General features: G+C 37.5%; 1 protein-coding gene across 1 annotated transcript; it reads left to right on the plus strand.

Moving 5' to 3' along the window:
- The first annotated feature begins 1,581 nt into the window (after positions 1 to 1,581).
- On the plus strand, positions 1,582 to 26,725 carry LOC139123221 (glutathionyl-hydroquinone reductase YqjG-like). The gene is made up of 8 exons (XM_070689337.1): positions 1,582 to 2,167; positions 4,280 to 4,461; positions 6,150 to 6,222; positions 7,865 to 8,063; positions 13,778 to 13,871; positions 24,154 to 24,270; positions 25,334 to 25,450; positions 26,024 to 26,725. Exons 1-8 carry the CDS (start codon positions 2,059 to 2,061, stop codon positions 26,117 to 26,119), a joined length of 987 nt encoding a protein of 328 aa, XP_070545438.1. The 5' UTR covers positions 1,582 to 2,058; the 3' UTR covers positions 26,120 to 26,725.

A 26,725-nucleotide genomic window follows, 5' to 3' on the forward strand; every position in this document is an offset into this window, starting at 1 on the left:
GCTGGCAAACTCAATGAAAAAGCTAACAAACGAAATTTGGTACCTTGCAAATGTTGATTTTCCTCAACACTGCAATATAGCCAGAACTTGGAATGGCGAATGAGCCTCCTCGTGATGGACTCTAGGTGGCGCTATACTTGAAAATTCGGGCAAATACATTCTGACGCGTTGAGGGCGACTTTTATGATTGTAATAGGAGCAACGCGTCGTGATTGTAGTTTTTGCAATCTTCAACATGTGATATCACTCCAAAGTTGATAAATTTATTGTTTCAGTGCCTATAAGTACTTGAATCGGTGTACAAAGCTTTCTGTCCACAGTCTACACAGGTTGCCAAAATGCCAAGACTCCAGATATTGCTCATATGTGGATAAAGGGGTTGTTTGAACTGCGAACATTCCATAACCATACGGTTATGCCTCTAATAATACACTTTAATTCAGGATAAAAGCACAATAAGTATTAAAAATACAGTTTGTTGCATCCCATATAAAAAAGAATAAACAAAAAAAGACATAACATAGTACATAAACTAAATAAACTTGCCACAGCAGCTAAGAGTCAAAAGTTACAAGGTTAAAAAATACATCGACTTTCTATATATCGCGTTAAAGCTAGAATACACAATTGCACCCGATTTTCGAATTGTGGCTAACACGCTATTGTCACTATTTTGCAATCGGTCTTAGAATTTAAACAAGAACTTGCGTCGCAGAGCTTGGAAAGATGGAATTGAATTTTCAACAAACATTGCACTTGCACTACAATGACGAGGCAAACGCATGAGAATACGAAACGCATTGTTGTAAGACACTCTGAGGTTGTTCATACACTGACGGCTGAAATTCCACCATAATTGTGAACAATACATGTTGGTACAGTATGTACGGAAAAGAGTCACCTTAACAGCATTATTACAACTATGAAATTTACGTAGGAGTGAATTCGCATAACCATAAAATTTACGTGTTTGTCTCTTAATGTCATAGTCATCACATAAATTATCAGTGAATACATATCCCAGGTAAGTATGTTTTGAAACGGCATTCAGTTTCTTGGCGCTCAAGTAGACAGGTGGAACCAGGTCAACAGAAAGCCCAAATGAACGAGGAATATACATGCATTCTGACTTTTTCGGGTGATATACAATGTCATGTTCTACCACAGGTCCAGTAGGCATAATTTGTGATGATTTTTCCTATTATTATCATAACAAATGATTATGAATATTAATAAATTAATAATATGAATGTTACGGCATATTAAAACTTTTTTTTCCAAACAATGTCGTCTACTTTGTGTAAATACCGTCTGGAAACCCCATTGTTGTGATAATTATGATTATTAATAAATTACGATTATGATTATTAAAATCATATTTTACACATTGCAATCTGCATATGTGAACAACCCTCTGGAAACCCTTTTATAGTTTCACAATCTATGCCAAAATTACCAGTGACACCATTGCCCAGGTTCAGTCTACGGCGAGAGTTACCATTGGGAGTGGCATTGCCCGGGTTCAGTCTACGGCGAGAGTTACTGCACACTCTTTATATACACTGTGACCTTTTTTATCCGAGTAAACGGCGACCTGCGGCCGCCCGCCGCCTCGGAACGACTATCCAAGCAACGTTACGATAACCTGTGCACAGGTGGTTCTCATCTGCTCCCAGATCAGACCAGGTCTTCTTCGTTCTCGGAACGAAGATCGGCTATTTCCGGAAATCAAGCGAAAAGAATCGAGCTCGCTCGGCATATCCGAGCAACGTGTTGAGAGCAGTACGCCCAAACGCACCCCCTGTGTCCCAGGCCTGCGTGCTCACCATGAGTCAGCATTCCAGCTAGTAACAACAATACCAATTGAATATAAACCACAGTAATTTACTGATACTGTGAGTGTGAGAGTGGACGCATCAAGTGAAAGGTAAACAGCATGGCCGCTGCACTGTCACAGTAACTGACTGACCGACTACGCTCATCAGGCTATCTTTGGGAAGAATCTGTGTCCTGTATAAGCTTACCACTTTCGACTTCAAGATTCTGACACCGAGAGGCATGTCTTCAGGAGGGAAACCAGAGAAAGTCAGTGTCCAGGAGGCGATGGCTAGACGAAGGAAAGGAGAATTCGTTAGATCAGCAACAGCTTTTCATGATTATGTAACAGGTGATATTTACAACATGACTTTGTGATAATCCATAGACCCTCAAAAATACGGGGTTCATTTATTTATCTGGCGAGCCGGTGTTCTGCATCTATACTCATTGCCATCTATACTCCGTTTGACCTTTCACACATACACTGGCATTTGACACGTACACTGGCATATCACCTATTGTTATGCAAATAACTGCCAGTGTGAGTGTTGATGGCAGTGTAAGGTGCCATCTATGCTCTCTTGCCATCTATACTCCACTTTTATTAACAGGAAAGAATATCCTTTTCCCAATTTTAAAGAAATTGCAAAAGGATATAAAATGTTTGATTTCATTGCAGAACCACTGCACTGTGTGCACCTATAAAGCTCACCAGTCTTCCAGATCGGATCTCTATGTACAAACTTCATAGGGTGTACAGTGCATGGGTAGTGGCCCGGGTCCTGTAGCTATAGGCCTACTGGCGATTGGTTGATCCGTGATATTTTTGTGTGAACTCACATTCTGAAGTTTGGTAGTTTTTTGCGTTTTCAGTCATGTTTTCATTTTTTTTTTTTGTTCTGTTTCCGTAATGTACTAATACTTTAATATATTTCAGATCCATTTTCTAACATTTTTTCTTGCAAAACGCCCGAAGTGAAAGGCATTGTTTCTAGTTTGTAATCTTGATTATTGAAAGCAATTAATTGCCAACTGTACTTCAAGCATCCATTTATCAAAGTCGCTGACTGGCAGAATTTGTTGATGATTCCGTTAACTCACGGCAGTAATATACGTCTTTATTCGCTGTCCCTCTGGTATATTAAAAATATGTCAGTGCAGCTTTTACAATGAAGCTCCGTATCAGAAATTCAGTTCTGAACCTATCATATATATAGGTAGCAATCGAGTATAGATGACAACAAAGTATAGACAGCAAAAGAGTATAGATAGCAGTGGAGTATAAATGGCATGTATATGCCATCTATACTCCTGCCATTTATACTCCGTACAACCATTTCTACCGGCCATACACTATACTGAGGGCATGAGTTTGAGGCGAGCGATCGCTTCACTCGCCTAGCGCTCGCGCAAATTAAAATCCACACGAACGATTTTCTGCTCGCGTGGCAACTTGGACAGGACTGCGACATGTTCACAGGATGAATGCACTGCAAAAAAACTGGCGTCTGAACACGTGTTCATCATCGGAATGACAGGCTAAAGCCTGCAGACTTCAGCTTCTTTTTTGTAAAAATTAATTAAATTGTAGCGAACTTATGAACAAGAGAAACAAAGGCCATGCGTACGTGTGCCCATACTGTGTCTTCTATTTCTAAGCTTTTGCTATCGCATTCCGTATCGAGTTACATTCTATTCTGGTGAACGGAGTATTCGGGTCGCTTCCAGCACTTGGAAGTAATAGTGCAGAGGTGATTGTAGTTGAGTGATTGATCCAACGATGTGTCCAAACAATTTTGGGGCCAAAAATTCAATTTGCATGCTTGGCTAATGACTTTCAAAAATTGTTTGCAAAATGAGAGTTTTATTCGCATTTTGCGAGTGTGGCGAGCACCAGCGCAAACACTGCTGAGCAGGCCTGCTCAGCTGTTGATAGAGGTCATGGCAAAAGGTCGTTTAAATTAGCAGTGAGCATGGTGAGCGATTATGCATGGTTGCAACGTCAAAAGATCGCGATTTTTGCAATCGCGAATATTGCAAAAATAAATCGTTCGCGTATCGTTCTTTTTATTGTTTGATGCGATGCGCTAGTGAAACGATACGGAAACGATGTGGAAACGATACGAAACAACCGAGTGAGCGATGTTGGATTGGGGGTTGGGCGATGCGGAAACGATACTGAAACGATAATGAGGCTCAAAAAGCGAAGCTTTGAGGTTGAGCGATACTTTATCTGTATGGAGTGATTTTCAGCCAGATGAATCTAGTAGTAATCCACTATACAGCATTCAAAAAAAGTTTTATTCATAGACTTGTACCAAGTGTAAGGTAAAACCTACCTGTATATCACAAAAGTTGCAGTGTGAGGAGTCACTTGACAGTAAGTGTGCACTTTCAATTCCATGCACAACAAGATTATTGGTTAACACAGCAACGTTGTGTTTCTTTACACTTCCTACAGCAAATGGCTCTAGTGGATTCAAAGCTGAAGCAAATCGTTATCATCTGTATGTATCCTTGGCATGTCCCTGGGCTCACCGCACTCTGATTGTACGCAAATTGAAAGGTTTAGAAAATGCAATTTCTACCACTGTTGTAGATTGGTATATGGCAAGGCCACAGGGATGGAACTTTACTGATCAGGTAGAGTATTCAGAAAATCTGTCAGTGATATTGATATAGACATCAGTATTATTCTTTTATCAGTAGGTTTCTACAACACTTACATGTATATTTGCCTTGATGATTGTATGAAAAAATTGTAGTAATCATATTTTATGTTCTCCTGGACATGACGCCAGGTAATGAGTGCCACTATAGTTGATCAATAGCAAAGGCTGTCATTAAGGGTAGCCATTTTAATGTATCAGTCATTTTCTACTGTGATATTTGAACTTATGCTATTTCCTTAAAATTGGAATACTTGACCAAGATCACACAAATTTGTGCATATTCAATTGCAGTGACAATATTGATGGAGAAACGATTAATAAATACTGGTGTAAGACAAAATTTACCTTTAATTTACTGATTATTTATGAGTTAATTGCCATTTTTAGCTCACATTTGGTGTACCAATGTGAGGTTATCGTATAATATAAGCTGAATCAGTTCATTTGCATCTTATTTGCATGTCTGTATATTTGTGGGTATGTGCGGATGTATGTCCGTCACATACAAATTTTTAAGACTCTCATACCGCCAAAGCTACCGTCTCAGTATTTGGTGTACAGGTAGATGTAGGGGTTGAGATGTGAATTTCTTCAAATGAACACATCAGTGTCAAAAATGTGCAAATGAGGTAAGAAAAAGTGAAATCCTGCAAATGTGCAGGCCAGTAAGAAACAGGCCAACTCCACTGATCTTGAATCATTTCCTGTCATTGTTTATGAACTGTTACATATTAACAGACCTGATGAAACCATAGACAGTAGAGGGGGCGAAGACCGTCTATACTCAAACTAAGAGGGACTTGTTTCTGCTATGCATGTTGCTAAAGTTGACCTCCAGTACCTAAAGTTTCAGACCTTAATTACTTTTGTCATTCCTGTTTTTCTAGTTTAAATATTTCTTGTTGTTTTTCTGGTTGTACTGTGCAGAAATCATTGTCATAACATCAACATAGAATTTTCCTCCACTGAACAGATAGAAACAACATTTATTGTTGATCATTGGTAACCTATACTGGTATATACCAATTCTGATCAAATTTGAGCGACACCGTATAATTGCGGTATTTTTAGAATATTGTATCTTTAATATTTTATTATACATATGTACCAATTACATTCAATATTATTTTGAATGGCTGCATATCAGTCAAGCTGTTGGTGAATATGATTGATGATATGCCCTGGTAACCATAGAAATCAGACCACCTTTCACTTCACACACTTTCTGAAGGATGTTTTTCTTACCAAATTCATTACCCCTTTTCCTGCCAGACAGTATCACTTCCTAATCAGCCAAGTCAGTAAAAAGCGGTATTGAGCCAAAATATGACGCATTTTCACCCACTTGGTTTGGTCTGTTATAGCATCTTCAGTCCAAAAAAATCAAGTTTACAGTATTTATGTTTTCAACAGCTCTTAGAATGTACAGTATTATGTTAAACTACACCACATTGAATATGCTGTGTTTCATTAATTTTAACCATCTTGACCTGGTGGTGAAATATGGACTTGGCAGGAAAAGGGTTACATGCTATACTATAAGGTCAAAAAGAGAAAACCATATCATGCCCCAGGTAACACCAACTTTTGCAGTTTGTAATGACATGTACTAACATCATATTTCTTCTGTGTAAAGTATGTTTCTTCTTTTTAACACAGAAACCCAAATGTACAAAGGACCCAGTTTTCAATGCAAAATATTTAAGTGAAATTTACTACAATTCAGTACCAGGTAAGTGTGTTACCCTTTTACATCCATGCTCTTAGAATTGTTGTACAGTCATCATTTCATTTTTATTAGTCCCCTACGGATCTTGTATACAACCAGTCTTTCATTTTCAAGATGCACGACAATATAAGTATATTTACGATATGTATCATCTGTGTAGACAGTAAACTTTGCTGCCTAATCCAACAAGGTCAGGTTATTAGTTTCAAACTCTTATAACTGTGGATGTAAACGGGTTCGATCGTGCGCGGTCACGCTGGTTGTACACAATGCTATGTACAGCACGGTAAAAATACATCACTAAAATGATCAACATTGTACATATATACCCCGGTATGTAGACCAGCAACAAGCACTAACACAAACATTACACTCAAGACCATGATCGGCAAGCTAGAGCAGGACACGGGAGATGCTGTTGCTTTGATAAGGGAGAAGATCACCGCGTTCACGTACACTAATGAGAGAATCCGGTCCCACAACCAGCTGCACAACGTACCGGCCCGCGACGACTTGGCCCACTACCCACTATTGATCACAATTTCTTACTTCTTCTAGTAATACGTGGCAACAAATAGTGAAATGACAGGACACAATAGACAAAACGAGCGGGTTGTCGCGGCATTTGGCAGGAAAATTGCAGGGCTACACATACATGTAGGGACGTATTGAGAGATCCTGTACACGGTCATGTCAGAGATCCAATGGCTAGCTAATGTAGGCCTACCGGTGCTACGCAAACTTTGTTGTTGTACCTCTTGATTGCCGGGTAGGTCTGAATCCTCTTTCAAATGAGATAAACCCCACATAACAAGAAGACCTATGAAAGGTCCTTCGCTTGACTTGAATACCTGTACTCGGAATTCTCGTTTGCACCCCAACAGGGTAAACTTCGTAGTGGAGTCGGATTCTCCACAGCCGAGTGTAGCGCGCCATATACCCGGTTCTCTTGACACCAGCATTCATGCAGACCACAGTAAAGATGCTTCTTGCTACAGCGGGCATTGCTCTGTGAGCTGTAGATTTCTGTAGCTTGCGTTTTTGTCAATTGTACTCCTGTTGGGCCACTTGAAATGAAAGTTCTCGTCCTTGCTAGCGATGTCGTAGACCAGAGCCCGGTCATTGATAGTCTGTTGGCATATACACGCGTACGGGTAAGTGTTTAGCTCCATGGCTCGAGCGAGCCCCGTTCAACTGATTCAAGAAAATCATGATCAAATGTGATCTCAATCCAGCGTGTAATTACTGTTCAATATTCAGCAGATATTTAACTTAGATTAATTGACCTTTTATTGCGTGTTAGGTTTGGTAAGTTGGTATGCTTGTGACAAATCAGCCGCCATATCAGCGGCAATATTGCAAACATAATAATCAACCCATAACCTGAGCATGCGGCATTCTCGGATATGTTGTCAACAAGGGGGGACCCCCTCAGGAGCTTGCGCAGCGTGACGACCACTGCGCTTTAATGTTGTATCCATGTCTATAGTAGCTTCAGGGACTTTGGCCCTATGTTTTAAGTTGGTCACTGTCATGTGACATGATCTCTTGTACTCTTACATTACATGGTTTATGATCTCTAAGGGTTTGACAAAAGTTATTATGATATTGTAGAAATGTTCATAATATTCATCGAAATTTGCAGATTACCGTGGTGGTTATACAGTTCCAGTTCTCTTTGATAAGAAGACAAAGGTTATCGTCAACAATGAATCTAGTGAAATCATTCGTATGTTGAACACTGAGTTTAATGCATTCTGTAAAACTGAAGATCAGAAGAAGTTAAATCTGTATCCAGAGCATTTAAAGTCAGAAATTGATGAAGTAAATGACTGGGTATATCCGTGAGTACTATTTAAAATAATTGCTTGTGTGACTCACTGAATAAAATTTTTGACACATAGTCCCACAGTGCTTCAGTGCTTGCGAGTGCGATATTGCATGTCAAAGCCACAGCTTCAATATTTATTACTTTGATCAAGATTTGCTATTGATTAAGTTATAAACTGTCAAAGCTGAATTCAGAAATTTGAAATTAAATTCAAACACATCAATATATTTTTGTGTGAGATGAAATATATAGCGATCTTTATGGCTTTTGTCAAGAGTCACCCACATTGTGCAAAGTATGCAGACAGGCTCAAGGCTAGGGAGCTGCCATATGAGAGAGCACATGCTTTGCAGCACTGCAGTCTGTACTGTGTGCTTAGCCATTGAAGCCATCAACCCCTGTGATGGAGAAGAGTAATAGAGTATCCCAATAAATATTTTGATCAAACAAAACAAAGACTATGAATTGTGAACTGTCACTTTCAATTGCAAGCGTATGGGTCAGCCCTACTATGATATTATTATTTTTAGCTCCGCTGTCAGCAACACTGAGCTTATCAAATAGGTTGATTTTCCGTCGTCTCCGTTGTCCGTCAACAATTGCCTTCTCCTCTGAAACCGCAAGTCCAATTGCTTTGAAATTTTATATGCAGTTCACTTAGGGTGACCTCACTGAAGTTTGTTCAAATAGTGGTGAAATTTGCATATTTGTATTTTTGGGGCATTTTTTGGTGTTTTTGGTAAAAAAATCTTCTTCTCTGAAACCGCTTGTCTGATTGCTTTGAAATGTGATATGCAGTTTACTTAGGGTGACTTCAGTCAGATTTGTTCAAATCGTGGTGAAATTTGCATATTTGTATTTTTAAGGCAATTTTTGTCATTTTTGGTAAAAAAAATCTTTAAAAATCTTCTTCAAAAATACCCATCAGATAGCTTTGATATTTGGGATATATGTCCCAAGGGATGATCTTTTTCAGATTTGTTCAAATTGTGCAGAAATATGCAAATTTGCATTTTAAAAGGCAATTTTGGCCATTTTTGGTCAAAAAATGTATTTCTGAAAAAGAATTGGTCAGATAGTTTTGAAATTTGGTATACAGATTTCTATAGATGATCTAAGTAATATATATTGAATTTCTGATGAAATCTGTAATTTTGTATTTTTGGGGCAATTTTTGCCATTTTTGGTCTAAAAGTGTGTATTTCCAAAACTGCTCATCTGATAGCTTTGAAATTTGGTATACAGGTTCCTACAGATGAAGTAAATGATAGTTACTGAAATTTTGATAAAATCTGTAATTTTGTATTTTTGGGGCAATTTTTTCCATTTTTGGTCAAAAATTGTGTATTTTCATAACTACTCATCTGATAGCTTTGCAATTTGGTATACAGGTTCCTACAAATCACCTTAATGATATTGAAATTATGATGAAATCTGCAATTTTTTTAATTTTTGGGCAATTTTTGCCATTTTTGGTCAAAAAATGTGTTTCTCAAAAAGTACTGGTCTGATAGCTTTGAAATTTGGTATGCAGGTTTCTACAGATGAGCTTAGTAATATGTATTGAATTTCTGATGAAATCTGTAATTTTGTAATTTTGGGGCAATTTTTGCCATGTTTGGTCAAAAAACGTGTATTTCCAAAACTACTCATAGCTTTGAAATTTGGTATACAGGTTTCTATAGATGAACTAAATGATATTTGAAATTATGATGAAATCTGCAATTTTGAATTTTAGGGGCAATTTTTTCCATTTTTGGTCTAAAAATGTGTTTCTCAAAAAGTACTGGTCTAACAGCTTTGAAATTTGGTATACAGGTTTCTATAGATGAACTAAATTTGGTCTTTTTGAAATTATGATGAAATCTGCAATTTTTATTTTTGGGGCAATTGTTGCTATTTTTGGTCAGAAAATTTTATTCTCAAAAAACTACTCATCAGATAGCTTTGGTTGACATGTTCTTTAGGGATGATCCAAAGTGATATATTCAAAGTATGATGAAATCTTCAATTGTGTATTTTTGCAGCTATTTTAGCCACTTTTTTCTGGCCACTGCATTGAGCTATCAAAGATTTCCACCTTCTTCATCAACATGTGTCAAAAATAGTTATTCTCTACATAAACACAGCGGAGCTATATCGGCCGCTAGGTCGCTTGTCATTAGAGATATGTTCACTTTCATATGCCCAGCTATAAAGTATATGTTTTCTTTTTCTGAAAACCTTTAAACAATGACCTTTCAATATCAACAATCAAGATTTGATTTGCAATGAATGGTGTATAATTTTGCGAAATTCATTCAAAAATTAGTGGTATTTTCAGTGATGTCTTAAATTCGTACCACAGATTACCAGTCTGTTGGCAGCGAAATAAAGTTGGTATTTTCACAGACAGAGATAATGTAGTCCCCGTATATTTTTTGCATTTTCTAAAAATTGTGACTTTTTTTAAGTATTTTAGCTTCTGATTGAGCTAATTATCACTGCTTTTAAGGTAGCTACATACCTTTTAGACACTTTCAGATTTTATTTTTTTCTCAATTGAACACGTCCCAAACCCCAATAAAGTATACATTTTCTGAAAGCCCTGATATAGAGCTATCCGACCAAGCACAGTACATGGTCATTATTTGCATAAGAGTCACGTGACAAGCATTTGCTGAACCTTCCAAAAAACGTTTTTTCCCGCCGTATGCGAACACGCTGCAAGATTTCCGGTTGGAATTTCTTCATTGACAAGCCTTGACAATATCCTTCAAAACCGTGTCTGGGATTTTCTTTATATGCCTTTGTTTTTTTTTAATGCGCTCTTAAAGGTGTTAGATGAAGTCGCTTTTCATGGAATTTTAATTATCACGCCATATAATTTGAATGGAGCCTCCGGGAAAAAATCGCAGACACGGTTATGAAGGATATTGTCAAGGCTTGTCAATGAAGAAATTCCAATCGGAAATCTTGCAGCGTGTTCGCATAAGGCGGGAAAACCGGTTTTTGGAAGGTTCAGCAAAACTCTTGTCACCTGACTCTTATGCAAATAATGACCGTGTATTGTGCTTGGTCGGATAGCTCTATATCAGGCTTTCAGAAAATGTATACTTTATTGGGGTTTGGGACGTGTTCAATTGAGACAAAAATAAAATCTGAAAGTGTCTAAAAGGTATTTCGCTACTCTTAAATATTTAACTAATTGCTTGCTTTCAGCAAAGTATTTCACATGTTTCATCAACTTCAAAGTATTTCGAAAACAGGTCACGTGCCATTAAATAATGTTTACATAGAAAACCATTGTTAAGAAATTATTTCACGATAAATTGTGCAAATTAGTTATTATCCCGTACTACTTTCTATTAGTAAATATCTATTGGTAAATATTGTTGCCGGCTCCTGAACACTGTATATCTGTGGAAGAAAATAATTATTACGATTGGCAGAACTGTAATTATTTTGAACATTTGGAATCAGAATTTTATTATCGAAGGGAAATTAATATCTCGGCACGGACGGAACAAAATACTGTGACTACGATGGAAGCGGTGTACAGGCAAAGGTACACCGAAGCTTAAGCCGTTGACATCTGCAAGATTTGCTGCGATCTTGACCGAAGACGTCAAAGCTCTCGTCAGGTTGCAAGAAAATAAATGGAAAAACCGTTATGGAAACGGGTCCCGAAGTTGCTGTTTAACGACTGGCTTCGGACAATAACAACGGAAACTTTTACCAGTCGAGCTTGACCCACGACCATGACATAAATCTTGCCGGTTTACGCCAGCGTACAGAAACAGCAACGAAGAGTATGAGCTAGATTCGCGATCGGTATCCAGTTACCATAAATCACTCGCCTACGAAGATCAACAACGGGAAATGAGTAATATTGAGTTGGGTTAATGACAAATTCAACCCGTGACCTCGGTCCGTGATAGAGGGACCGAGATTGAGGGACCATGCCGTGACCGAGCACCCGGGCTGAGCACATCGACAAGCATTACCCATGTCGGCCACAGTGAAGACAAATGTGATAGATCGGCTCCTCCGACAACGCGGCGATCAGTACTTCGCAAGCCTTGCAATGGTGTAGCCAGCAAGTTCAAAACCAGTTACCCGGGCTATTCTCAAATCACCAGTGGAGTCTTCAACTTCACATTTAACATCGCCGCCTCAGAAAACAACTCTTAATAGCGTCTTTCTTCGCCAGATGTCCGTACACCACCGTGTTTCATTCACATAACCGTAGAGCTGACAGCCATTTTTGTTGTCTTTTAGTAGAGATGGAAATACAGTGATATACTGAACTCAGTACGCTGCATCAAATATTTGCATATGAATAGTAGAAAGTTTTCCCTTAGCCAATCAGTGAGCTCACTGCTGATGAAAAGTTCATTGACAGCATATCAATGCGCACTATATAGAATCTATATACAATTAGGCCGTGTCGTAATTAGCTGTTTTTTTCGACAGCGATCGACAAAATTGTGGAACATATGTAATAATAACAGAACCCTATGGCCTTGGAGGGCACTCTGTGAAGTTCTGAAGGTATTTCCTGAGGGATACGGTGTATTCTGCCGCCAGGAAAAGTACAGGCAGAATACACCGTATCCCTCGGGAAATACCTTCGGAACTTCACAGAGTGCCCTCCAAGGCCATTGGGTTCTGTCATATCACTTGTATAACACATACGAACTCCCTAGAGTTTGGACACATTCGGTAACTAGTGTGAAGCACCACAAGCTACCGCGTTAGCGGTTTTTCGCGGGGGGAGGTCAGGAGCCGTTGGAGCTTTTGAAAAACAGAGATTAAAATGGTGTTGTTTGGTGATACTTGGGGAGTATTTTTTTCAGATTTTTTTCGTATAAAAAACTCAAAGGAAAAGAGATCTGAGACAGTGTTTGATAACTTTTATGCCAGTTCACTGATTTCAATGAAGATTACATTTTTTGAAAACGAAAACATAGCAACAGACATACATTTATTCATCGATGTCAAAATAATCACCATAACACTCACGTATTCTCATCCTGATACATGTCTGGCCGAGCCTAAAAATAGGTCGTTTTGCTTTGGGAAGGAATACACAAGCGAAATTCTAACCTCCTAAAAAACTTCAGTGTACCCTGCTGTCCTTGGTTACCCTCAAGCTCCTTGGCATGTTTACTCAGCTAAGTCGGTTACCTAATGCACGGTCCCTATGCAGGGACCGTGGTCCCTATGCAGGGACCGTGGATAACGTTACGGCCTGAGCCATGCAAATATGGCTGCCATCGATGAGTTTCACATGGGCCTTTCATGGATGACATCACAAACTCGCGAGATTTGCAAGATCGATGAGAATTACGTTTGCAGCCTGCAGGATCGACGCACACACTTGCATTTTGCTTGTAAATCACCATCAACTTTTTTTCTCGTACATTTTATTGTTTTATTTTTCAAAAAAATAAATCTTTTTCATTTCTGGCAAGGGGGCGCTCGGAATTTACAAGAGGGCGCCACGCCCCTGTTACCTTATTCAGGGAGAACACTGACATGTACATGTCAAAAATTAAAATGTACCCCCCCCCCTTAAATTTTCTTGTACATGTATCTGCTGTTTCACTTGTCTTGTGGTATATGCACTGATTGCTTCTATCAATTCTACATATTGTAATTGCCAAAGATTAAAATGATACATGTAATTTTGTTGTAGTAAAGTGTATACTGTCAATCAGAAAGAATTCACTGTTTACTTTCCAGATACATTAATAATGGGGTCTATCGCTGTGGTTTTGCTTCAACACAAGAGGCGTACAATGCAGCTGTCAAACCACTCTTTGAACACTTGGATAAGGTATGAACTGTAAATGTATGATTCTTTTTAGTCCCAACGGACACCGTCCAGTGGGACTTATAGGTTTGGTCATGTCCGTACGTGCGTGCGTGCGTGCATCCGTGCGTGCATCCGTTCACGCAGATATCTCAGAGACGCCTGGAGCGATTTCATTCAAACTTGGTACAAGGATTATCACCTATGCCATACATTTATTTTACGATCCAATCCAATATGGCCGTCTGGCAGCCATTTTGCTTCCTGTATTTGATGTCGGTGCGTATGTTCACGCAACTTTCTCAGTGATGCTTGGAGCGATTCCATTCAAACTTGGTACATAGATTACTCTATATGTTATACATATGCACATTGATTTTTGTTGTGATTCGGTCTAAAATGGCTGCTTGGCGGCCATTTTGTTTCCTATATTTGATGACTGTGCGTTCGTTCACGTAAATTTCTCAGCGATGCCGGGCGCGATTGCATTGAAAGTTGGTACCTATCTTAATCCCTATCACATATATATGCACGCTGATTTTTGTAATGATTCGATCATAAATGGCTGTGTGACGGCTGTTTTCTTTCCTGTATTTGATATCCATCCACAGGGTCCCCAGGTATGATCCACGTTCAAGGATGAAATTAATATTAATGCTGTGTTCATGCATAGGGGCTCATGAATGTGTGTCCGTCCATCCGTTCACGCACATATCTCAGAGATGCCTGGAGCGATTTCATTCAAACTTGGTACAAGGATTACTTCATATGTGATACAGATGCACGTCATTTTTAGTCCCCGCGGACGAAGTCCGGCGGGGACTTATAGATTGGGTCCCGTCCGTGTGTCCGTCCGTCCGTCCGTCCGTCCGTCCGTCCGTCATCAACAGTTTCTCAGACACTGCCAACCAATTTTGTTCAAACTTGGCACAAAGGCATAGCACTATGACCTACAGATGCACATCGATTTATTTTGCGATACGATCCAATATGGCCGCCAGGCGGCCATTTTATTACAATTTTTTCATGTACTGAGCCATAACTCAGACATGTTTCAACCGATTTTATTCAAAGTTGGTACAAGGACATTGATCAATGTCATAGATATGCACGTCAATTTGTTTTTTGATATGATCCAATATGGCCGCCAGGCGGCCATTTTATTACGATTTTTTCATGTACAGAGCCATAACTCAGGCGTGTTTCAACCGATTTTATTCAAAGTTAATACAAGGACAATGACCAATGTCATACATATGCACATCGATTTGTTTTGTGATACGATCCAATATGGCCGCCAGGCAGCCATTTTGTTTCGATTTTTTCATGTACAGTGCCATAACTCAGGCATATCTCAACCGATTTTATTCAAACTTGGTACAAGGACATTGACCTATGTCATATATATGCGTGTCGATTTGTTTTGTGATACGATCCAATATGGCCACCAGGCGGCCATTTTATTACGATTTTTTCATGTAGAGGCGCCATAACTCGGACATGTTTCAACAGATTTTATTCAAAGTTGGTACAAGGACATTGACCAATGTCATATATATGCATGTGGATTTGTTTTGTGATATGATCCAATATGGCCGCCAGGCGGCCATTTTGTTATGATTTTTCGTGTACAAAGCCATAATTCAGGCATATCTCAACTGATTTTATTCAAAGTTGGTACAAGGACATTGACCTATGTTATACTTATGCACATTGAATTGTTTTGTGATACGATCCAATATGGCCGCCTTGTGGCCATTTTTTTTACGACTTTCCATGTCCTGAACAATAACTCAGACATGTATCAAGCAAATTTATTCAAAGTTGGTACAAGGACATTTACTTATAGTATACATAAGTACATTGATTTGTTTCTCGATATGGTCTGATATGGCCACATGGTAGCAATTTTGTTATGGTTTTTTTCATGTCGAGAGCCATAACTCTAGCAAGTCTCAACTGATTTTATTCAAAGTTTGTACCTGGACATTGACTTATGTAATACATATACGTATTGATTTTTTAAACAGTAAGATCAAATATCGCTGCGTGGCGGCAAATTTGTTACGATTTTCTCATGTACTGAGCCATAACTCAGACATACCGGTATTTCCACCAGTATCATTCAAAGTTGGTACAAGGACATTGACCTATTTCATACATGCTCGTCAGTTGTTTCACGTCATGTAGCAGTATCATGTCAATTATTGAAGTTTCATAATTAGGTTGATATGTCAGAAATACTGCATCAAATTTCATGAAACTTTGTACAGATGTTAAGCTCACATTGCTTTAACAGTGAAAAAGACATTTATCAGTGTCATTTTAATTAATTTGTAATTGCATATGTAATGAACTTTCCTAATTAGAGTGATATATCCACAAATACAACGTCAAATTTGATGAAACTTGATACAGATGTTGATCTCATAGTGTTGTAAATACTACATTAAACTTTATGAAATATGGTACCGGTTATCTATTAGTGTTAGGATAGAATGGAAAAATGTTTTGCAACATCCTGTCAACTAATTCCCAGTTGTCTCATTTAATTACCTTTAGGATAGTGGCCTACATTGGTTTTATGTTTTTCATCACCATGGAACTCATTCTTGGCCATTGAGTGCCATCAGTATCAAAGTATTTTTATCACAGAACCTGTAATCAAAGTACCCATTAGCAAGCGGGGACTGGGTCATCAACGATGACATTTGTTTTGTAATACGATCCAATAAGGCTGCCAGGCGGCCATTTTATTACGATTTTTAGCTCACATTTTGTATACCAATGTGAGGTAATCGTATAAGCTGAATCAGTTCAGTGGAAATTGTCCTGAAATATACAAATTTGTATTTTTAAGACAATTTTGTCATTTTTGGTCAAGAAAACTTGTTCTTAAAATTACTTGTCTGATAGCTTTGTAATTTAGTACAAAAGTCCCAAGGGATGTTATTAGATAAATTTTCTGCTCAAAGTGTTGGGAAACCCCCAAATTTGTATATTTTTGTTTTGTTTTGTGACCTTAAATGACCTACACCAACCCAAGATATGTTGTGAGAGAATTTTTAAGGCTGTGAACATAATTTTGTCATGTTTTATAATATCAATTTGTAGTAAAATTTGATCCAGAAAACACAGCTGAGGTAATTTTTTCATTGCGAACCAATTCTTGCAACTTTTGCATGTAAGACACACAAGAACTGACAAGAAATTTGGATCCAGGATAATTCCATATGTCATAATCCCCCACAGTGGAAGGCATTTCACTAACTGTAACTGATTTAAGTGCTGTTTACATTCGAATGATAGCACTCTTAGCATTAATTAAAACATACCCAAAGTTGTAAATGCATTTCCTACCAGCTGGTCTTATGTAAACATGGTCAACCAAGGGGTGGAACATTTGATATTCAGGAGGGGGTAGGGGATAGAAGATTGATGAGGTAGCGTTACTTTTTACCAGATCCCTTGTACATTTTTCCCACTCTTTATTTTTTCCCCATTCTCCCACCTTTTCTTTTTGTCAAGCTTCTCTTGCTAATTCTTTTGTTGACATTTGCTTATGTATGTAGGATCTGCTTTTCCCATTGCTATAGAAGTTGATATGCATGTTCCTAAAGATGACCTCCAGTACCTAAGCTGCAGACCTAATTTGCTTTTGTCATTCTTGTTTTTCTGGCTTAAATATTTCTTGAATTTACCAATTCAAACGGAATGTGAGCACACTGTCCTTGACGGTATTTTTTCATGTCCAGAGCCATTACTCAGGCATGTTTCAACTGATTTAATTGAAAGTTGGTACAAGGACATAGACCAATGACATAGATGTGCATGCCAATTTGTTTTGTGATACAATCCAATATGGCCACCTTGTGGCCATTTTATTACGATTTTTTCATGTCCTGAACTACAACTCAGACATGTATCAAGCGAATTTATTCAAAATTATTTTTATCACAGACCTAATGAAGAGGACGCTATCCTCTCTAAGGACCTGTAATCAAAGTACCCAGTAACAAGTGGAGACTGTGTCATCAACAATGACTTGTTTGATGAAAGTATGACAGTCAAGAATACTGTATGGTATTTAGATGGTTTGGCCTTGGTGAACTAAGTTCCTTTCAAAACTCTTTTTAACATTTGCAAAATATCCCACTAAGGTTCCAACCATGTGACTGTTCAGATATGCATGAGTAATCGTCCAACCTGTTTCAGGAACCAGTTTACAGATGATTCATTCTTAGATTATTTAATACGCCACAATCCCAGGGAAATAAAAAAAGAGTTGTTCAATAAAACCTTATACAGAATTACATGAACAAGAAATACAGCAGGAGTATTGCAGTGTTGAAAGGACATACACAGCCAGTATTGATCTAACAAGCTAAATACATACTGACTGCTTATTTTTAATATCATTGCGATGTCTGTCTGTCTGTCCGTGTGTGTGTGTGTGTGTGTGTGTCTGTCTGTCTGTCTGTCTGTCTGTCTGTCTGTTTACAAGATAACTCAAAAACGCCTGAACAGATTCAAGTCAGATTCGGTACACAGGTACCATATGCTAATTGCAAGAACTGATTAGATTTTGGTTAGTGTGGCTTGCATATTAATGAAGTTATGCAACATTGTTTTTTTCCATACGATGGTTTCCCTATGGAGATGGTAATGACAGTGTAGACATATATCACGAAATACTGCACAAAATTTCATGAAACTTTTCACAGATGACAATCTCAGAACATTATCATGATACTGTGAGTGTCATGTCAATTATCTGCTCATTTGCATATTTAATGAACTTTTGTTATTAGTGAGATAACTCTGAAATTCCTGCACCAAACTTGATGATACTTTCAACAAATATTGATCTGATATATCTAATTATACTTAGAAGCATTGGGCAGTGTCAAGTTAATAAATAGCTCATTTGCATATTTTATGAAGTTTTGTAATTAGTCATAAAACTCCGATATAACTGCACCAAATGTGATGAAATCTGCTGCAGATACTGATCCGACCGATATCTAACTGTGGTGTAAAGCATTTAGTAGTGTCAAGTTAATTAAGGGTTCATTTGCATATTTAATGAACTTTGTAATTAGGTATATAACTCTGAAATTACGGCACCCATGTCAGTGAAATCGGGTACGGATATTGTTCTGATAAATATCTAATTGTACTGAGAAGCATTTGGCAGTTTCAAGTTAACAAATAGGTCATTTGCATATTTTATTAAGTTTTGTAATTCGTCATATAATTCCGAAATAACTGCATCAAATGTGATGAAATCTGCTGCAGATACTGATCCAAGAGATATCTAATTGTGGTGTAAAGCATTTAGTTGTGTGGAGTTAATTAAGGGTTCATTTGCATATTTAATGAACTTTGTAATTAGTGATATTACTCCATAATTAGAGCATTACATTTGATGAAACTTGCTACAGATATTGATCTGATAAATATTTAATTGTACTGAGAAGCATTGGGAATGTAAAGTTAATAATTAACTCATTTAAATATTAAATAAAGTTTTGTAATTAGTGATTTAACTGTGAGAGTACTGTTCGAAAGTTGATGAAACCTACTACATATAATGATATAACAAATATCTGATTGTTCTTATTACACGGCTCACATGGGTGTCAATTATATTGGTATGAATTGGGATTATTGACAGGAATATTGAAGAACATAATACAATAAATCCTCATCAGAGATAGCTACTCTGGCAGTAGACCGTATACAAGTCTAGTCTTATCAGAAGTCTGTCTTCCACTCCGCGTTGTGTGTTCAATTGAACTGCTGTCAGAATATACAATGTCTGTCTTTGTTCTTGTGTTTTGGTTATAGTGATTATCCTGAGGTCTGTAAATGTTGCGTAACAGCTCCTTGCTCATTGATTTGTCACTTTAAAATGAGACAGGTCAAAGGTACAATTGTTTAACGTAGGTTGTGGGTAATTCGAATTTTCGTACTGCGTATTAACGGTATCTCCGCACTGCGTATTAACGGTCTTTCCGCGAGCGTTCTTTGCGGAAGTGGTGTTTTTTTAGCGATATAGCATACAATTACTTTGAGGTACGACTTTCAAATCTGGTTTGTCAAAACAGTTCACACCAAGATAGCAAACTTTGTGTAACAGGCCCATTTTAAGTGTGACAAATGTGGGATTATTTGCAGTATTTAAGTGAACTAAACTTTATTTAATACCTAATATGTAACAGGTCTGACCTGAGAGTGAGCGCAGTGTAGGGTATATCGTCATTGATGTTTTCAGGCAATAGCATGCTAATTTCTGTGTTTGATGCATGATGCACATTTTTGCCATTGAGGTTGATTTGCTGTCAATTGTTTTCTAGAATGACAATTATAGATCATTATAGCAATTTAACTCGGAAATGCCAAGTTCACCAACGAAAATTATTTAAAACTGGTAAATTATATAATTCAGATCAGTTTATTGTAACAGGCGTGGGAACAGAGGCAGTCTAACTAAATGTAAAACGAGCACTTGATATTGCCGTCGGTACTTACTGGCTCAAGCACACGAATTTTAATTCTTGTGTGAGTTGACTGTTTGTTCTCTCGTGAGTTGGCTTGTTTCAAAATGGCGGTGCACTAGGATGACCGAACCGGGCTTTCGAAAGTGATCGAACTAACTTTCTCACTTTCTTTGGAACAGAGAGATTCTTTTGTTAGAAAAACACATTGTCGAGTAGAATTTGTGGTAGATGACATCTTTAATTTCACGCAATCTGTGTAAAAGTATTCAAAATGGCCGCCTCCATGTAAACGACCAGCAGCGCACTCTTTTCAAACTTGTAGGTATATAGAGATTCCATTCTAAATTTCATGTATATAAGTTGTCTTAATGCCGCTCTCGCTGCGATCGCTATTAAAAAAGTTTCGAATATATCAAACTAAACAGGGATCTGTTGCTAGAGGGCGCTTCAGTGTAGCATTTTTAGCCCCCGTAGCCATATGTATATATGGCAAGTGAAGCTATTCTCATAGGCTAGGGAACTGTCTGTGTGTATGTCTGTATGTCTGTCCGTCAACATTAAAAACTCCAAAACCGCTGCACATTTCATCTTGATATTTGTTGTGTACATGGATGATGGGCTGTAGATGAGATTTTGTTCAAATGAAGTTGTCATTGCCAAAAATTTGCAAATTAAGTGAAAAAATGTAAAAACAGTCAAAATTGAAAAACTCAATAACCACTGAGCAGATTACATGAAAAATTAGCATGTAAGTACTTTGGGCTGACCTGAAATGATTGTGCACATCTTGGGTCAGTATCTTGGACTTGCTATTTTTCATAAATTTTTTTGTAATTTTCTCCCATTTTTGGTCAAAAAATCTTCTTCTCTGAAACCACAAGTCCGATTGATTTGAAACTTGGTATGGAAGTGCATAGGAGTGACCTTTATCAAATTTGGGCAAATCGTGGTGAAATTTGCATATTTTTAGTTTACATGTCCATAGACTCCCATGTATAAGGCAGATCTCCATAGACTCCCATGTATAAGGCCACAAAAAATAAAAATTTAGTTTCTCATCCTATTCATATTGCAAAAAGGATGCAGTGACACAATTTTTAATCCCCACGGATGAAGTCCAGTGGGCTTATAGATTGGGTCATGTCCCTCTGTTCGTCCATCCGTGAGTCCATCCGTTCACGCAGATATCACGGATATTTTGACAAAATGTCATGTGAACTCGATGACCTTTGACCTCAAATACACATATTTGTCCATAACTCAGTAACCATAAGTGCCACTGCCTTTATGTATGGTATGATGGGACACCTTATGATGCCACATTGTACCTCATTAATTATGCACATATCTAATTTTGAGCCAGCCAATAGAGCTAGAGGTCTGATTTTTGGTATATAGGGATAACTTAGCAATACAATTTTTTTGACAAAATGTCACATGACCTTGGTGACCTTTGACCTCAAATATACTTATTTGTCCATAACTCAGTAACCATAAGTGCTACACCCTTCATATTTGGTATGATTTGACACCTTATGACACCACATACTGTACCTCATTAATTATGCACATATCTAATTCTGAGCAAGCCAATAGAGCTGGATGTGTGATTTTTGGTATAAAGGGATAACTATAGGAGAGAAATTTTTTGACCAAATGTCATGTGACCTCGATGACCTTTTACCTAAAATATATGTTTATGTCAATAAATAAGTAACCACAAGTGCTATGTCCTTTGTATTTTGTAGGGTGGGAGACCTTATGACAACACACGCTTTACCTCATTAATTATGCACACATCTTATTCTGGGCAAGTGAATAGAGCTAGAGGTCTGATTTTTTGGCATACGGGGATTAATTAGCGATATAATTTTTTTTTCAAAATGTCATGTGACCTTGATGACCTTTGACCTCGATTATACATATATATGCATATCTCAGTAACCACAAGTTCTATACCCTCCAATTTTGATTTGATATTAGACCTTAAGATGTCACATCTTGAACCTCATTTATTATGCGTATATGTATTTCTTGGCTGGCCAATACTGCTAGAGGTCTGATCTTTTTTACTGATTTAGAACCATAACTTAGACATGCCTCATGTGTTTCAAATTGGGAACAACGACATAGACCTATGTGCCCATAGATCTCAACATATACACTCCAGTGATACTTCTTAATGACCACATTTCCCTACCCCATCAAGACTAATACTCCTATTACAAGTGGGGACTATGTCATTGTCAATGACTTGTTTAGTTAATGGTTGTATCACAGTAATTGATATTTCTAATTCTGTATTTTTCCATTTTATATTCTGAATAAATACATTAAACATATTTCACTGTCTCCAGTACATTACATTTAAGTATTTTTACTTCATGCACTTTATCCCTTTCACACATGTTCAAATATCTGACCAGAGAACAAACACTAGATAGTCCAGGATGGGAGCTAGAGTGTCATTGACGCTATTTTTTGTATTAAAAATGCCCATATCTTAAAAAATTGTGCAATGACCCCCATTTTTTTCGTTTGATTCGAAATCTATCAGTCAGAAAAATGTAACAACTTAGCCGGCTATTGAACCACTCTTTTTTGGGAGTGGAGATTTAGCCGAGCGGTTCTCTCTGTGGCCACTCCGCTAGGCGACTGATGCCGTATGTTGTGGGTTCAAACCCGATTGAAAACTAGCCGTATCTATATATTGTTGGGCTTAATTTACGAGAGTTTTAAGAAAACGTAGATTTCAGATCATGACATTTGTAATGAAAATATCTAAATTTGGCCAAACTTTGCTCTTTGTATAAAAGCACTATTCATGGAAACGTAGCTATATTTTCTGATATTTTCAAAAGTAGATCACAAAACTAATATATTACAATACAGGGACTTGTGTTGTATAAAATCTGTCAAATTGTTTTTACTCTATTTCAGTTTTATTATTCAATAACACTAGTTAATCGAAAAATACAACATTTTAACCAATTTCAGCTAAATGTTTCCGCGGGACAACATAAAGGGCGCCATATCTCCAAAATTTGCATGCGTACCCCATCTCTTTTTCTTATTTTTTAACATTTCATCTCATCCCAGACATCTGAAAGTTTCAGAAAAATCCTGATTAAAGTCACTGTAAGCCGCAACCTACCTTAACACAACTTCATAACAGTAAAAAAGTATGCAGTAGTTTATGTCATACTGTATGATTTCATGCATCTAGTAGTGTTTGATAAATGTCAATACATGTCGAGTCATCAGCAGTCAATTTCAATGCTTGATAACTTAAGTTTGTAATTTTGTCAAACTCAAAGCCCTTCCATTTCAGGGGTCACAGTAGCAGGTCAAATTGTTCTGTTGAGTTTATAATGCTAAAATTTTCTAGTCTGTTTACTGGATATCCAACATTCTGTGAAGCAAACTACTATTAATGAACCTGTTGTAAAACACGTGAGCATATTTAGTTCACATCTGGTTCCTTTCTGAGTCTAGTTTGTAGAGATTGTTGAAATGGCAGGGTTTTGCTAACAAATGCATAAATACATCATCACCTGCATTTACTGAACTCACAAGCCATCAATCTTTGCTGCTCTATACTAGGGAGAGTTGTTGAAAGTTCAATGAATTCCTAATATTCTTCTCCTGATGTCCCCGATCCCATTTTCACTGCAAAGTTAAAACCATGAATTCTCACATTGAAATTTATACTTCTGTATACTGTTTGCATGTTTAGATATTCAAAATATGAAATACATGCTTGAAATCATGAAACCATTAGTCTTGTACCAATTATGTTTCAGGTGGAAGATATTTTGTCTATGACTCGATATCTGACTGGAAATCAACTCACAGAGGCTGATATCAGATTATTCACTACTTTAGTCAGATTTGATACAGTCTATGTTGGCCACTTCAAGGTAAGAATTAGTCAGGTTTGATACAGTCTATGTTGGCCACTTCAAGATAATAATTAGTCAGGTTTGATACAGTCTATGTTGGCCACTTCAAGGTAAGAATTTTGTCAGGTTTGATACAGTCTATGTATGTTGGCCACTTCAGGGTAATAATTAGTCAGGTTTGATACAGTCTATGTTGGCCACTTCAAGGTAAGAATTAGTCAGGTTTGATACAGTCTATGTTGGCCACTTCAAGGTAAGAATTAGTCAGGTTTGATACAGTCTATGTTTGCCACTTCTAGGTAAGAATTAGTCAGGTTTGATACAGTCTATGTTGGCCACTTCAAGGTAAGAATTTTGTCAGGTTTGATACAGTCTATGTTGGCCACTTCAAGGTAAGAATTTTGTCAGGTTTAGTAGTGATAGTATATTTGCCGACGAATAAACAGCATACAAGCTACAGTATCATAGATAGTGTTTTCCTTACACTTTATCATGTACTCTTCCAGTGTTGCTGTGAGGATGCACACCCTTGCGACAATGTCCCAAAAACAGAACCCGTTGTCCCGCATTCTCGCTCACTGTGGGTCACCTCAGAGGCACTTATGAGTCTACTGTGTTCAATGAGTGTAATCTGCAAGTGATATCTGTTACTGACAATAGCCTTTGTTTTTTCCATGAACATTTTTAGGCTTATATTTACGTACTGTCGATGTTGTGATTAAAGTAACTAAAATACCACACTTGGTTGTAGTCTAACTGAGCACTAATTGGAGGCAGCTTCCGTATACTGTTACAATTGTCTAAAATTAAAGCATGGGGATGTGGTCCCGGTAGCTTGAATTTTGTTTAGTGAAACTAATTATATTAAAATAATACACAATTTGATTGACAACTGTTGCATTTTGTCCTCAAAATGTGTAAAATGTCCCCAAAAATAAATGGTAGTGGGACACAGTGGCCTCTAGTTGAAAATTCCTGGCTGCAACACTGCTCTTCGTGTCAAGTTTTTCAATTGAGATGGTATGCTACTGATATTTGTGTTTGTGTTGATGGTAACCATTGTGAATCTTTATTTTCCTAGTGTAACATAAAACGCATCATAGATTATCCAAATATTTGGGGGTTTGTCCGTGACATTTATCAGACTGATGGAATTGCAGCAACTTGTGATCAGGAGCACATCCAGAAACATTACCAGGTAGGCAAGCAGTGTAACAATACCAGTGGATAAACAAACTGAAGACTGACAAATCTGTTTCAATTGCTTTTGTAAAACAAAATCTTGAGTAAATTAAAATAAGACATGATTTAAAGAAAGTAAGTGCACTTGAAATTTGTGTAAATAAGTAAAAACAAAGTTTGATTAATTACAAGCTTATTTTTCGAGCATTAATTAAAATGTAGTGACAAGAGCAGTGATACAATTAGGAGAATAGTTTTATATGTGTCTCAAATAGCATACCAATACTGCATCAATATGCACTGCAACCTTGTGTGTTACAACTTATATTTTGGTTTTGCCTGTTACATATTTAGCTCATACAGATCCCAATATGAACATCATAACACCACATTGCCTGGTGCATATTAAGCTCAATACAGATCCCGATATGAACATTGTAACACCACATTAGATCTAAACTTGCTGATATTTGATTTCGCAAAACTTAGAATCATAGATAAGACTTTGCTGTGTAGTACAATGTATGCCTGTAAGTATAGGTGTAAATGAACCTGACCAAGTCTCTGTTTTTTTCTGTCTGTGTTGCAGCAAAGCCATCCGAGTGTGAACCCTAGTGGTATCGTTGCAATTGGTCCGGACATTGATTTTAAGGCACCCCATGACAGAAAGAAGTTTAGCAAATGATTTTGATATGGAAATTGCAAATTTATCAACCTTCAAGCTAAATTTTCTTCATTTTTGGACACCATGGCGCAAAGCGCTAAAGGTGTCCTTTGTTGCCATAATTTCTGTGTGTGTGTCCATCCGTCTGTACGTCTGTCCGTCCGTCTGTACGTCTGTAGACAGATTTTGTTCCACTCATAACTTGAGAACCCCTGAGTCCAATTGTATGAAATTTGGTATGTAGCATTGTTATGATAAGATCTAGATCTGATTAGATTTTGGTGGGTGTGGCTTATAAATTAAATGCTCATTATGGCTCAAATTTGGATATACATGTACTGGTAAAAAACGTGCCAAGTATGAGTAACGAAATTTTTTGTATAGCGCCATCTAGCGGTGAGAATTATCTGAACTTTGGATCTGATACCGTCCTTGTTACTGCTATCACAGTCCCTGTGCTCCTATATCATCTTTTCCCGGTGCACGATTGTAATCTTGTACTTGAAAAAGAACTACGTCCAATTCATTAAGATTTACTGTGTACATCATGAAAACCACATCATGAATACTGATATGTGTGTGATCATTTTTGGAATAAAACAAATGTATCAAGTGGTGTTTTGGAAA

This window comes from Ptychodera flava, chromosome 22 (genome assembly GCF_041260155.1).
Source record: "Ptychodera flava strain L36383 chromosome 22, AS_Pfla_20210202, whole genome shotgun sequence".
In the NCBI taxonomy this organism is placed as follows: Eukaryota; Metazoa; Hemichordata; class Enteropneusta; family Ptychoderidae; genus Ptychodera; species Ptychodera flava.